Here is a 13,586-nt window from a genome sequence, read left to right on the forward strand (position 1 = left end):
ACCTAAAAAGAGCTGTCAAACTGCACTGTCTTCTAAACTCTTTAATTCTCACCTTGTCTCCACCATTTCACAGAATGTTTTTCTGCACACACAGTAACTGCCCTCTGACTAATCCCTTAAGATACTCAGAACCCAACTCTCTCGCTCTCTCCAGAACTCTGTGCTACACTCTTTCACTGTTTGTCAAGTTATCAGAGCTCTCTTCCTAATCCCATGCCACAGTATCTGAGGCTGTGTTACACTCATATCACGCCTGGAGGAAAACACTCTAAAGATTACAGACCAATTCCAAATATACTTGCTTTGGGTCTTTTCCTCTCTCCTAGAAAACGATTTGGCATGACCAAAATAAGCCTTGTCGACCAAGACACACTATTCATGATGCTTTATAAGAACTACTGGACCTATGGGTGTGTAACAATATTCAAATCTAACTGACAAAGAGCAATACTCTAATGACGTAATGAACACCCGCTGCTTCACCATCACAGCCCTGGCCAACTGTTTAAGTTGACCTCACTTTACCTTATGTCACAAATCAAAGTTTTCTTCCTTGACACTTGATTGAATAATAAATATTTTTATTTGTATTTGAATTACTAAATATGATACACTAAAGTGACACACTTAAGTCTCCCGTGGGCACGTTTTGGTTTTCCAGTAGAGTCAGGGCTCTAGACTGCGACTATTGTTCTGCTAGTGCAACCAGTTTTTCTTAATGGTCGCACCTGTGTGATTGCCAAAATGATCAATATATATTTTTTGCGGATTATAAATGTAATGCGAAGAAATGTTAGATTCCGCAAGCGGCGCATTCAGTCACTCATTTTCATCTCCCCCCTTCCCCCAAAGACGTAATGCGCGGGGGGGAAGAGGTGCATTTAATACTTTGATGAGGTGCATGGACCGACAGAGCAAACGAGTGAAGCGCTCAGTCTTGTAACTAAAATAAATACATTTTGCCCCATGCAGAATACAAGAATTTCTCCGGCTAAGGAACAAAACCGCAAAGATAACGCAATGTGTTACGTGTATTGTATGCATGTGCAGCTAAAGATGGAAACATGTGTTTACAGTATAGCTTTCCTGTAGCTCAATGGTAAGAGCATTGCGTTAACAATGCAAGGTTGTGGGTTCGAACCCAGGGGATTGCACATACCTATGTATAAATGTATAGGATAATGCAATGTAAGTCGCTTTGGATAATAGTGTCTGCCAAATGTGTTTAAACTTTAAGCACTATACTATTGTGCTCTATAACAGTACTGCAAAGCATATAAAATATTAACTTTATACATCACGTTAAATATTTTTAATTAATGAGTCGCTATTGATAAAATCCAAACCTGTGTATCAATCCAGCTTTCGTGAAGAAAATAAACGAAAAGCCTTAAGGTCTCGCGGGTTGTTCGAGATATGCGCACGCCCAGGGAGTCAGAGCACAAAATACTAAACTGAGATCTCTTTCACGCCTTCTTACTCTAAAAGGACATATAAACACAAAATTATGTAAAAATTCCCATATTAACAATATTCCTTATAATGGTCCGTTTCACGAACAAACAGTTGGGAAACGAAATGCATGTGTTATGGTGGTTTCACACGGTACGCGGCAGTCGCGTTTGATCAGTTCATTTTCAAAGGGAAACATGCGATAAGCTGCAAAATGCAGGCCACTCGTTGGCATAGCGGAGGTGCCGCGCAAGCGCTAGAAATTAGCTTTCAGAAAGATGTGCTTTAAATATGGTCAAGTGTTAAAAGAGATTAGCTACATATACAATACAAATGATTAAATCCTAAACAATGATTTGTATGAATTTCTAATTGATTTGTTAATGTATTCATGTAACATATTTGAATAAGTTTTTGGTGATTCTTTTTTCTCACCTCACCCCACGACTCTGGTGCTATCAAACTTAGGGCTGGTGCCATTAACTTGGTAGCGCCAGTGCCACCTCTCTCAAATGAGCCCAGAGATCATCACTAATACACAACAAAATATTTGTAGGTCTGGGTGCTGCCAAGTACCACCAGGTATTTTGTCTGGTAGATGGGAGTGTGATCCTGTACCCTAATTCCACTTGTGAAGCCATCTAAATACAAAGGACATGACATGGGAGATCATGTGAGAATATTGTGCTTTTCCAGGCACTTCTGTACAATCAGCTGTACACTACAAGCTTGAGTGCACAAATGACTCCAGACAGAAGCCAGCCACATGCTCCAGGCTGCTCCAGTTTAATTTAATTACACGCAAAAAATCTTTGGAATTTCATAGCAGAACAAAAATTAAGGGAATGCAATTACATTTTTCTTTCAATTAGATGCAGGAGATGCCTATACCATGAGCAATGTTTTACAGTACTGAATGATAGAGGTATTCTAGAACTAAGGAGGTCTGCTATTTTTTTCTTAAAAGAACAATAAAATATATAAACATACTCGCATCAACATAAGGATGTTAATCTTGAAATTTCACTATTTGACATATAAAACAAATATTGTACACATTTTTTCTTCATCAAAAGGCAAAAAACATTCAAATCTGTGCGTGTGAGGTTAAGTCAACAAATGACCTGCAGCTGCTGAGAGGGGTGCTGGAGTCAGAGGTGTCATGATAAAGATTAGGGCAGCTGCCAAAAGTCACGTGATGACGTTTTTACACCTGTGCCAGCAGGGTACCATTGAGCAATGGAGTGAGGATTGATTTCATGGAGACAAAGCCATTACTGTTTTTCTAGTCTTTCTAATATGATAAACCGAGCTTAACTGAATTTGTCTGCTTGACAAAACATAATTAATTCCTCTCCATCTTTGTGATATGATTTACAGTCCATCCCATCTTCAATTGAGAAGAACAATTCTAGCAGAGGAAAATAAAAAAACCTTTTTCTGGAATCGCATTATGCAAATAATATTAGCCTAGTTGCCTAAAAAACTATCCAGTCTGCTGGGTCACGCTGTTTTCTTCCAGGAGAGTGTAAATTTTCAGACACTCTGCAAAAACGGGAAGTCCTCCAATGAGGCGGTGATGAGAAAATAGCATCTATTGATCAGGCTCATCTATCACTGAGGGCTGAGGAATGCTGAGTCGCTCAATGGAGGGAGACTTAACTATTTCAAGAACAGAAACGTTTATCCAGGGGTTAATTAAACTGATTTTTCGGAAACCAAAGCTAAATCATAAAGTATTGAATGTTTGTTTTATCAAGTGATGTAGTGTGATTTCTCACATTTTAGATATCACTATTAGGAATGGGCAAAAAATGATTATATATAAAGAAATAGATCTCCTGGGGGAAGCAGAATATGACATAAGCAATCTCATGTTACACACACATACTACTGCAAAGTCTACCCCCTTTAATTTCACAAAAACAGGTCTTTTTTGCCCACTCTAACTTTTTGCAACACCTGCCAATTGCAAATTAATTTTTAATATTTTTTTCATTTGTTTACATACTATATATTTAAATACATTTTATTTGTCTGAAAAAACATTTAATAACATAATGTTGTGCCAGTAAAAAGAATGCAATGTTGAAAATAAGATTTAGGCATTTTTACAAATATTGTCACATGGAGCATCGTAGAGTACAGGGCTCGACATTAACGCTTGTCCGGGACAAGTGAATGTTTTGTAGAGAGAATTTTACTTTAATTTGGTCTGTGCTAATAACAATGAGCCCATAAAACTAGATGCGGACGTAGAATCTTGTTATTTAAGTATGTAATCCGGATGTTCTGCATGTCTGAGTGAGTGATGTGCACAGATTAACATACTACACAAGTGATGGTCGAGGGTTTTTCAGTAATTTATGTGCATAAATATACATCTATTGTATAGTAAAAAAATGAAATGCACAGACCTGAGAAAAAATTAAACAAATTTAGGTAAACTAAAAATGATATGGCCCTAATTTATCCATCTGTATGAGACATTAATGTCATTTGTCAGTTACCTGCCTATTCATGTGATGAACTGCACTTGCATATTTTTGTAATGATGACAACATACATTTAATACTAGTGCTAAAACCACTGTAGCACCAGTGCTATGTGCAAAAGAAGGTTACTGTACAGCCCTGACACTAATAATAATTACTGCCTTCCTTTGTTCTATATTTTTTTCATGTAGGTGGCCGCAGTGGACAAAATGCTTATAAGCAGACTTGACCAATCAGGACCAGAAACGATTATATTGACACTTCAAATGAAATATCATTTTTTATCTTCGGTTGTATAAAAGTTATATTTGTAGTCCGACAAGTGAATGATAAATGTACTTGTCTGAAGGACAACCACACGACAATGCTTAATGTCAAGCCATAAAGTAGTCCAATGAGTAGCCCAAGAAACTTCTGTCATCACTTATCATAGTAGTTTTTCCCTACTATGGAAGTCAATAGTGCCCCAAGACTATTTAGTAACAAGCATTCTTCCAAATATCTTTCTGTGTTCAGCAGAACAACAAAATGGACACAGGTTTGGAACAACTTAAGGGTGAGTAAATGAAGACAGAATTGTAATTTTTTGGTGAACAATCCCTCTCATTTTTACCCAGGCTACAGTGCTAGAGCAACAAGACCGAGACCTTTAAAATGTATCTGGAAGCGCACCTGACTGTTTAATGATGACCTGCTTCTAAAACATTCTGTTACAACTACTTAGTGGGCACATTAATAAAACACACACTTGACCTTAATTCTGCATGAGGAACCAGATGACTCAGGATAAAACTGCGCAGCTCAAGAACCATCCCTATATGTCACTTCATCTCAGCATCACATTTATAAACAAAAAACAGAACAGAACCCACAGTGCACACAGACCGCCTGGCACTTCTCCCTGGCCTCACCCCCACTCAAGTTCTCCCTGAATGGACAAACACGTTTGATTGACGGCACTGCTGAGAAACCAACATCTGTGATAGACTCTAATTCAAGAGCGAGAAGGAGGATGCTAGCTCTGCACTGTGGTAAATCCCATGAGTGCATGGGACGCATATTTCAGTCAGCTGTCCGCAGCAGTTGTCTTTAAGATGACTCTGCAGAAGAAGTCTGATAATAAGAAAAGTCTGTGTATTAGTGTATCGCCGTCATCAATATTTTCAATATGCTTTTGACTTAAGATGCTAAATGACCAAGGTGACTTTTATGGAAAGGGGAAACAATTAACAAACTGTTTTCTACACAATGCCATAAACAACCAGTCAATAATAATGTAGTTATAATAAATAATAGGACTAATAATCAATGTAAGTTTAACTAAAATTAAAGTGATGAAAATGAAAATTTTGTCATCATTTACTCAACCTCTTGTCATGTCAAACCTGTATGACCTACTTTCGGCATCAGAACACAAAAGAAGATATTCTGAAGAATATTTGTAACCGAACAACGGCAGTACCCCCTGGGCTTCTAGACACAAAACCAATGCAAGTTAAACGTTACTGCCGTTGATAAGTTATCAACATTCTTAAAAAAAATCTAATATCGTGCAGTAGAATGTCATACATGTTGGAAATGACAAGGAGGTAATTAATTACAAAATTTACATTTTTGGGTGAACTAAGGAACAGTTCTACCCAAAATAAAAATTCTGTCATTATTTACTCACCCTGGAGTCGTCCCAAATCTAACTTTCCTACTGCCATAGTAGAAAAAATAACAAGGGTAGTCAAAAGTGCGCCAGAACAGTTTGCTGTCCTGCATTCTTCAAAATATATTTTTGTTCAACAGAAGAAAATAAGTTTAAAGCAAATTTTCCTGCCATGGTTGTCAGTGGTGGCCAAGAACTATTTGGTTACAAGAAATCTTCCAAGTATCTTTTTCTGTGTTCATCAGAACAAAGACATGTATACAGATTTGGAGCCACTTGAGGGTGAGTAAATGAAGACCAAAAATGTTTTGATGAACTGTTCCTTTAAAGTTTAAACACTAAAACAATTTATGCTTCGTTTAAAGTCCGATATGACAAAATGTATTGTTCTTTAGCAAGCGAGTCAGATATTACTTACATACAATCATAACTGATCAAACATTTCATTTTTGCAAACCTAGTCGTCACCACAAAAGCAAGAGTTTTATGAAGAAACAAAATATTTTCCTGCAACATAAACAGGAGCAGCAATACAGTACAGCCTAACGGAACAAAAGCAATCAAATATAACACGCTGTAATTATCTTCACACACTATAGATAAAAAGAAAGGTGATATGTACTAACAACTCTAACTTAAACACTCTATTAACCCTAGCAGTGTATAAAACTTCATCATAATTTAACAATTCGAAAGGACTGAACCACCAGAACTGATTTAGATTTTTGTTGCACTAACATTAAATATTAGCAGTTAGGTCACATACACCTAATCTACAGGTTCTTGCACTGATTTCATTTCACACTTGCAAGCAATAAGCTAAACCACGGGGTTGAAATGTGAACCTCAGCTGTAAACTGGACTAATTGGACTCTTAGCAACAGCCTCACATGCTCCAAAGCATCAGATGAAAGGATGCATTCTGCTTTGAACAGCCCTAGATGATAAAGCACCAAAAACGAAGGCAATTTTCCTCTAGAGACAGAACAGTAAGGAGTTCCTCAGTTGAAAAATGTAATCTTGCTTTCTGATTCCGTTTCTAATGATACCATTTGGGATCCCGCTGCCTTCTTTAAAAACTAGTTTGCTAATAATAAAATGGGGTGTTAAAATGATCCCACAGACAGACCGTTCTTCAAGCTTCGTATTATCCCACCTCTTAACTGTGTGTATGTGCTGGGTGACGTAAACTGGAAAGTAAGATGCTTTCACATTGCTTGCATGGAAGACTAAATTAAAGGAAGGGAGATGTTGGAGGTGGGGGGATGCTCCGCTCAATCGATAAATAACACTTGTGTCCTTGGCGAACGACCAAAAGAGGAATGTGATATAGACTAAAGGAAGACACTAGAGCTAACCCTGTGTGTCTTTTAGAAAGGATTATGGAAAGGCAATGATGCTGAATGAAAAACTCAGAAATCGGGGGGAAAGTTCAAACTGAGGCAGATCATTTACTAACACATATATAATCTCAATAAAGGTTTCAGAACATTCAGACCAAAGACCACACAAAATAGTGTTGCATAAATTTCCCATTTGTCTCATTTTTATGTCATATAACATCATGGACATTTGAACTTCTTTTCTTTGAAAGACAGTCAGTGACATAGAGTCCACTTTCCTTCAATGTCATCAAACTGAGCTACAGTTCAGGAACAGCACTTTAGACTCCTCCTCATTTAATTTCATGAGACTCTTATATTAATGTCACGTTTTTAATTGTTAACCTGCTTGGTAAGGTTGCATTTCATCCTCCTTTAAATAGGAAGCTATAGCACATTCACTACAGCTGACATTTCTGGGTCACAGGAAAACCAAGTAAATGATGCACCTTTGTTAAAAGTAAATGTCTCCCTGCCACCAGCAATACCACAATGCATCCCTAATAATTGTGCGGCTCTGAGTATTTTCAAAGATTGTGTCAACATAAATAATAGATTGGTTCCAGTTCGTCTGCAGAAATAGCTCATCTGGAAACATTTCTTCTTAGGATTTCTTCCCAAACCAATTATCTACAGTAAACAGTGAACACATTACTTAACATTTGTGAAACGTTTTCTTCAAATGTCACTCTGTTAGTGGTCATGTACGCCAAATAAAAACTGTGCCATTACTAAACTCATCTCAATGCCGTTAAAACCCTTTTATATGGAACACAACGCGTGATAATTTAATGACTTTCCCATTGGTTTCATATTCATGAGGTGTCATGGCAGCTGACATGATTTGAATGTGGAATTGCCTACATTACATATTTCATTTTCACCAATTGGCACACACAGACGGTGATTAACCAGCTGGATATTCCTTTTTCTGACACTCTTGTGTGCTTTATTAAGAATTAAAGAGCCATAGTCCATTCTGCTGCAAGTGTAATAAATTCACCAGACTGAATAATTTACCAGAAGAAAGTTACTGACTCTCATTTTTAGATCAACTAATCCTTGTTTTATTGTCCCATCCATAAAATGTAACACAGCCCCATAATTCGGAGTCTAGTCCATGTCTGACAGATTTGAGGATTTTACTAAAAGTTGTCAAAATTAGCATGTCATCACAGAACAATCTGCCCATCCATTGGTAACACACAATATTGACAGATCTTGGAGACACTTTGTCCAATAAAAAGTGTTTAAAATAAGAACACTCCCCTTAAAGAGACAAGAATATCAAAATGTCCAACTCATCTAAGCCTTTCAACAGGAAATACTGTATATCAAAACAAGCAATGATGGATTCTTCAAACACGTCGGTCGGTGGACTTCTTCTGGTGTACCTGTCTCAGGTGAGTGTCATTTACCTGTGGCAGCGCAGAGTTGAGCTGTCTCTGTAGCACATCCCTGTCGTGGAGCACATCCTGAAGTTTGCTTTGAGACTGGCTGAGGGTCTCCTGTGTCTCCCGTAACGACTCCAGCAGCTTATCTCTCTCATCCAACATATTCACCATCAACTGTTCAAAATTAGATTCGGCATCCGTGCCGTTCTGAGTCCCTCTCTGGGAACTCACCGAGTCCCCCTCATTTATGGTTGGCATCACTTCGCACATCATATTGCAAGGTGTTATACTATAATGTCAAATGTAATAACGATTTTGACGATTTTTTTATTCTTGATTCAGGTCCACCACTATCGTTTAGTGCCACTTAAAAGGCACGTTAAACTGTATCTGCGTGTCCGTGTTTTCAATTCATATTCATCCTGTAATTTCACTCATTGTAGCCCTCCTGCCCTGCCAACATTATTCACGCACCTTGACCTCTCTGATCCATGACTGTCGGCCTTCGCCACTCTGGCATTATCCACCCGGTTTCACTTGAAACTCAATGCATTTCTCTACAAATCCATCACAGAGTTAGCCACATGCATATTCCAGCGGAATCGATTTCGGCTTATTAATGCTTCGCGGTTTCGTCGCTTTAACATCCACCAGTTGCCGTTAACCTTTCAGAAAACGGTGAGACGCGCGTCTGCCGCATCCTCCGGCTCCTTCTGCCATCATCATCATCTCCCTGCACGGCGAGCCGAGCGAAGCGCTCCTCCCTCTACAAGCTCAATTCATCCGCCGTATACAACACAGCCATTCTGCTATCTCCATAAGCATTCGCGCATATTTAAAGAAAAATGAACAGGTTGACTTTATGGTTCAAAGTCTCCCGCGTCCTCGGAGAATAGCATATTCAGCTGGCGCGTCACGACAAAGCTTCGCCCAAACAGTATAAATCGGCAGAGTTCCTCACATCAGCACCACGCGACTACATGACTGTCATGCACGAGAGTCGAGACGGGCACGGGGAGTTTGTAAAATGGTGTCAAGCGCAGCGCCCTCTCGCGGCAGTCATGTTTATATAGAAAAGATGGGAACAGTTGTTTAAAAAGATGAAGTATGAATACTAATATTAATAATAATATTTACAATTGTTTCAAATATTGCATTTAAAAGTCGCATATTGGTGGTATTAAAATCTGTATTCAATATAACAACATACTGGTAAAATAAAAAAAAACGTTACGTTTATGATTTATTTTTCTTCACCCTTTCTTATACGTGTTCACCGGTAAAAATACACAACATTTCCACGTTTAAAATGGCCAAAAAAGGCCACTCCTTCAATACCCTTTGGATAAAAAACAGCTGAGATAACGTCATGTTTCGTCATCTTTAAAGCGTAACTTTTTTCCTCTTAAGCATACGGACAATACGATTGGATAAACCAACTCACGTATGATTTTAACCTCCAATTAGCGCGCGGTGTTGTGTGTCCTCGCCTGCTGAAACTTCGCGAGAACCTACGCGATCTTGAGCGTCAGTTCCATAATGGCCGAAGATCCCGGAGGAGCATTCTTTCATTTCACTCTTTTTTTTATCGGTTTTTCGTTACCTCTGCTGGAAAGATGGCAGGGCTAAGCTCATCGATAAACGTCCATAGAACCCCGCCGTCGTCATGCCCAAGAAAGGGAACCGAAAACGGCTGAAATTTAAAGCCGATGATGTTTGCTCGGAGTCAGGTAACGTTAGTAGCAGAGCATTGCTAAGTATAAGGAGAGTGTTGTTTAATTGGGGTATTTGCACTTAAAGTAATGCGCCGATTTGAGAAGTTTTTGAACATTTAGTTTTACTTTAATTGATCCAAAGCATTATCTTTCAACAACCTGAGTTTCTTCTAGTAAATGTTCATCTTTTTTTTGTAGTAACTGTGGCTGACTATGCTAACGCCGACCCTGCCATCGTGAAGTCGGGAAGAGTTAAAAAGGCTGTTGTCAATGCAATCGAAAAAGAAGGTAAATAAGACAATAAACTTAAGATATTAAAGTGTTTGCTCTTTGGTTATTTCCATACAACTCCCCCTATTACCTCCTACTGAACTCGCAAACATCACTGGGACAACGTATTGATCGAACCCGACTTCCAAACAAGCGTTATTTTACGTCAACAAGCAAATTTTGAGTAGTATTAATCAAGTAAACATACAACATTTAGACCGATACTAATCTACATGTAAAAGGACTCCTCAAGAACACACAAAACCCACTGAGAATCTGTGGTTTAGACCATTTTCTTAGTGACAATCTGCTTGGAAACTAGATCAAGTAACGTATGTTGAGTTAAGAATTAATTCATAAAATGACATTGCACAAAACTCCCCACCTAAATATGCCCCGATTTTTGTTCCGTTTTAGTGAAATTACTCTGTGGGCTTGAGGCATCCCAGGGTCCTGTGCAGGAGGTGCTGTCCTCCGCAAGCGGTGTGTGTGAAGAAGCCCCTGGGAGCAGTGATGAACTGGACTCCGAGGAACTCGATGAAATCAAAGGGTCCTGCAAAAAGAAAAGCAAAAGGCGTAAAGGTAATTCGGCCAAACTTTCAAATGTAATGCATTAGATCGTTTTTTGAAATGAGTTAAATGTGCCTGATTATAGATTTTATTTACTTTTTAAGTAAAGATATACTTTTGATTCTCAGAAAATAGTGAGAGCACAGATGGAGAAGAGTATCCTGTTGATATTTGGCTAGTGCTTGCTGCATACATTCGGCCAGAAGATGTTTGCAGATTTGCTCTCATCTGCAAGAATGCTTGGACCACGACATGTACAGCTGCTTTTTGGACGAGACTCTATAAAAGGTTAAAAAAAGTTTAGAACTTGCTTGGAAATGGACATGTCATAATCATAGAGTGTCAGTTATTGTCATCTAATTTTCTGCAATACATTTCATAGGCACTATAATATTGACATGGAACTCCCTGATCACCTTCAGCCTGATTCACTTGCAAAGATGCATTGTCTTCGTGCCCATGTGATTCGCTCGCTTTTTCACCTATACGAACCATTTAGCTTGCGGGTTTCCAAAAACCCTCCTCTGCCAGAATCTACCCCTACTACACTGCTCAATTCCAAGGTGTGTAGTCATACTTGATTTTGTAATATTTTGTTTCATCTCTGTTGTATATTTCAAATCATAAACAGATTTTTTTGCCTTTATAGTGTTTGTTGTTTTGGGTCAACAAATTGCCTTCAAGTAGACCAGAGTCTATGTGGGAATTCAACTTCAAGTTTGTTAGGCTGGTATGCTAACTGTTGTTGAATAAAGCCAGAATATGATCCGGTTCAGTTGTTACATTGTTTTTAGTTAAATTGTCATTGTCTTTTAATATTTCTAGCCAGCCAAGGGGAAAAATGGATGTGACCTGGGTCTTCAGGTGCCCAGGCAGTATAAAGATGTTCACACTAATCCAGACTCTGGCTGTTATTTGCTTCGGGTTACTACCCTCAATTTCATTTTCACTTCTGTTGTTATGGGAATGACATTAACCTTGGTGAGTGATGTTATATGACTATTAACCTGTCAGTTTTAATTTTTTTAGGTTTTAATTATTGTAATAATGCAAGTCAGGCGGATGTCATGAATGACAATAATTCACCTTTGTGTCTTTCAGTTCACTATTAATGTGAGTACAGACATGAGGCACCACCGAGTGCGCCTGGATTTCCAGGATTCACCTGTGATTCGAGGCAAGAAGCTAAGGGGTGATCAGGGGGTGCAGGTAGTGCTGGACCCTGTCCACAGTGTGCGCCTGATAGACTGGTGGCACCCTCAGTACCCAACATTTTCATATAATTAGAGTGAGTTGCTGTGTAAAACTTAAAAGCTTTTGCAGATGACAGTTTATGTTTGGGTTAGTCAATCAGTATTTCCAGTTTTGTCCATTTGGCAGTTTAATTTTACGCATCTTTTGTGTTCACAACAGCATTATACATTCGATAGACTTTTATGGCAAAAGCTTTTTGGTGTTCTAATTTAAATATGGCATCTAAGGTCTAAATTACTATTCCTTTGATTTGATTTAAGACCAGTCTTGCTATATGACGCTGGAACTGACCACTATAAAGCTAAAGCCTGTTTGATGTGTTAAGACTGTTGATAGTTTTATAATAAAGGGCATTCATTAATCCCTCTTGAGCGGGATTAGAAATTTGCCATAAACGGTAATAAAATTTGCATGGCATTCATCATGTAGAAAAAAAGCCAGTTTCTTTTCTCTAGCATACACTCAGACCCTATGGAGATGTTTATGAATGCTAGTCCAGATATCTGTGAAATTGGTAAACCGTTGGATCTGTTTAATTTCAATGTCATTGTAAATGTGAAGATAATTTTGTTGCTAGGAAAGGTGTCATGTAGAAAGTGAATACTTTTGAGTAGCTTTTAGTCTACTAATAGATTAAGAAGGGTATGGGTGAACAATTTATGCATTCAGTGCTTTTTTTTTGGCCAGTTTCTGTTTTAAAATCATGTATGCTTACGTTTTTAAATTCTGGACTGAGCAGGATTTTAGTTGTAAGTGATGTTATTTGAATTTTGTAATTACAATTTACATTTCCAAATTTAAATTGATTTGCTTTTTACAGTCAGACGAAGAAGACTTCGTCAAGTCAATTGTGATCAATTTATTGCAAAGAGATCTGATATTACTCAAATAAACATCCTTATTGTGGCATGTGCTTGTTTGAGGAAGATTGCTTAATACTGACACCCAGTGGCCGTAAACTAAACAACTTCTAAAACCTCCACTGTTCTAAATTTACAGAAAAGGAATTGAATTTCGTTCTACTGCACCATGTTGTTTCAGTTCTGTTTTAATATCAAGTAACTATCAATAAAATGGAATTAAGTTTACTTGGTGTACTGAAGTAAATTAAGTTGCATACACTTAAGTGACGAACATCTGTCCATGATACAAATCGAGGATAAACCGAGCCAAAAAGTCTAAAGAAGCTGCCAAACGTACGTACGTAAAAAGGGCGAGTGAATAGTGAATCTAAACTATGTGATCATTGTAGCAAGATAGTAGGGTTTGAAGACTCCTATAAAATGTTTCCGTATATTCTTTAGCTATAATTGTGTACTGTAATGTGCCAATGTTGTCAATGTGTTTTTGTACTGTAGAAAACGCTTACAGTGTTATTTAAAAAAAACTGTGCTGTAATG

General features: G+C 38.0%; 2 protein-coding genes across 12 annotated transcripts in view; one reads left to right on the plus strand and one right to left on the minus strand.

The window, feature by feature from the left end:
• ppfia4 (PTPRF interacting protein alpha 4) overlaps nt 1-9,531 on the minus strand; it is a 74,180-nt gene extending 64,649 nt beyond the window's left edge. For 4 of the 11 annotated variants that reach the window (XM_056734719.1, XM_056734718.1, XM_056734716.1 and 1 more), the window contains exon 1: nt 8,402-9,530. In XM_056734719.1, coding sequence (XP_056590697.1) covers nt 8,402-8,650 — 249 coding nt within the window. In that variant the 5' untranslated portion in view covers nt 8,651-9,530. Of the gene's footprint in view, nt 1-8,401 lie in introns of all 11 variants that reach the window. The other 7 variants (XM_056734721.1, XM_056734724.1, XM_056734727.1 and 4 more) reach the window with 4 other exon arrangements.
• Nucleotides 9,532-9,910: 379 nt separating this feature from the next.
• Nucleotides 9,911-13,274, plus strand: tmem183a (transmembrane protein 183A). Its single transcript, XM_056734839.1, has 8 exons — nt 9,911-10,107; nt 10,291-10,380; nt 10,780-10,944; nt 11,061-11,220; nt 11,315-11,495; nt 11,582-11,662; nt 11,758-11,913; nt 12,034-13,274. Exons 1-8 carry the CDS (start codon nt 10,044-10,046, stop codon nt 12,217-12,219), a joined length of 1,083 nt encoding a protein of 360 aa, XP_056590817.1. The 5' UTR covers nt 9,911-10,043; the 3' UTR covers nt 12,220-13,274.
• Nucleotides 13,275-13,586: the final 312 nt, after the last annotated feature.

The sequence above is a fragment of the Triplophysa dalaica genome, chromosome 21 (assembly GCF_015846415.1).
Source record: "Triplophysa dalaica isolate WHDGS20190420 chromosome 21, ASM1584641v1, whole genome shotgun sequence".
NCBI lineage: Eukaryota > Metazoa > Chordata > Actinopteri > Cypriniformes > Nemacheilidae > Triplophysa > Triplophysa dalaica.

Coding starts and splice junctions, on each gene's coding strand:
- tmem183a (XM_056734839.1), top strand. CDS start 10,044: ATGCCCAAGAAAGGGAACCGAAAACGGCTGAAATTTAAAGCCGATGAT. Junction 10,381..10,779: donor CAATGCAATCGAAAAAGAAG/GTAAATAAGACA, acceptor GTTCCGTTTTAG/TGAAATTACTCTGTGGGCTT. Junction 11,496..11,581: donor CTACACTGCTCAATTCCAAG/GTGTGTAGTCAT, acceptor TTGCCTTTATAG/TGTTTGTTGTTTTGGGTCAA.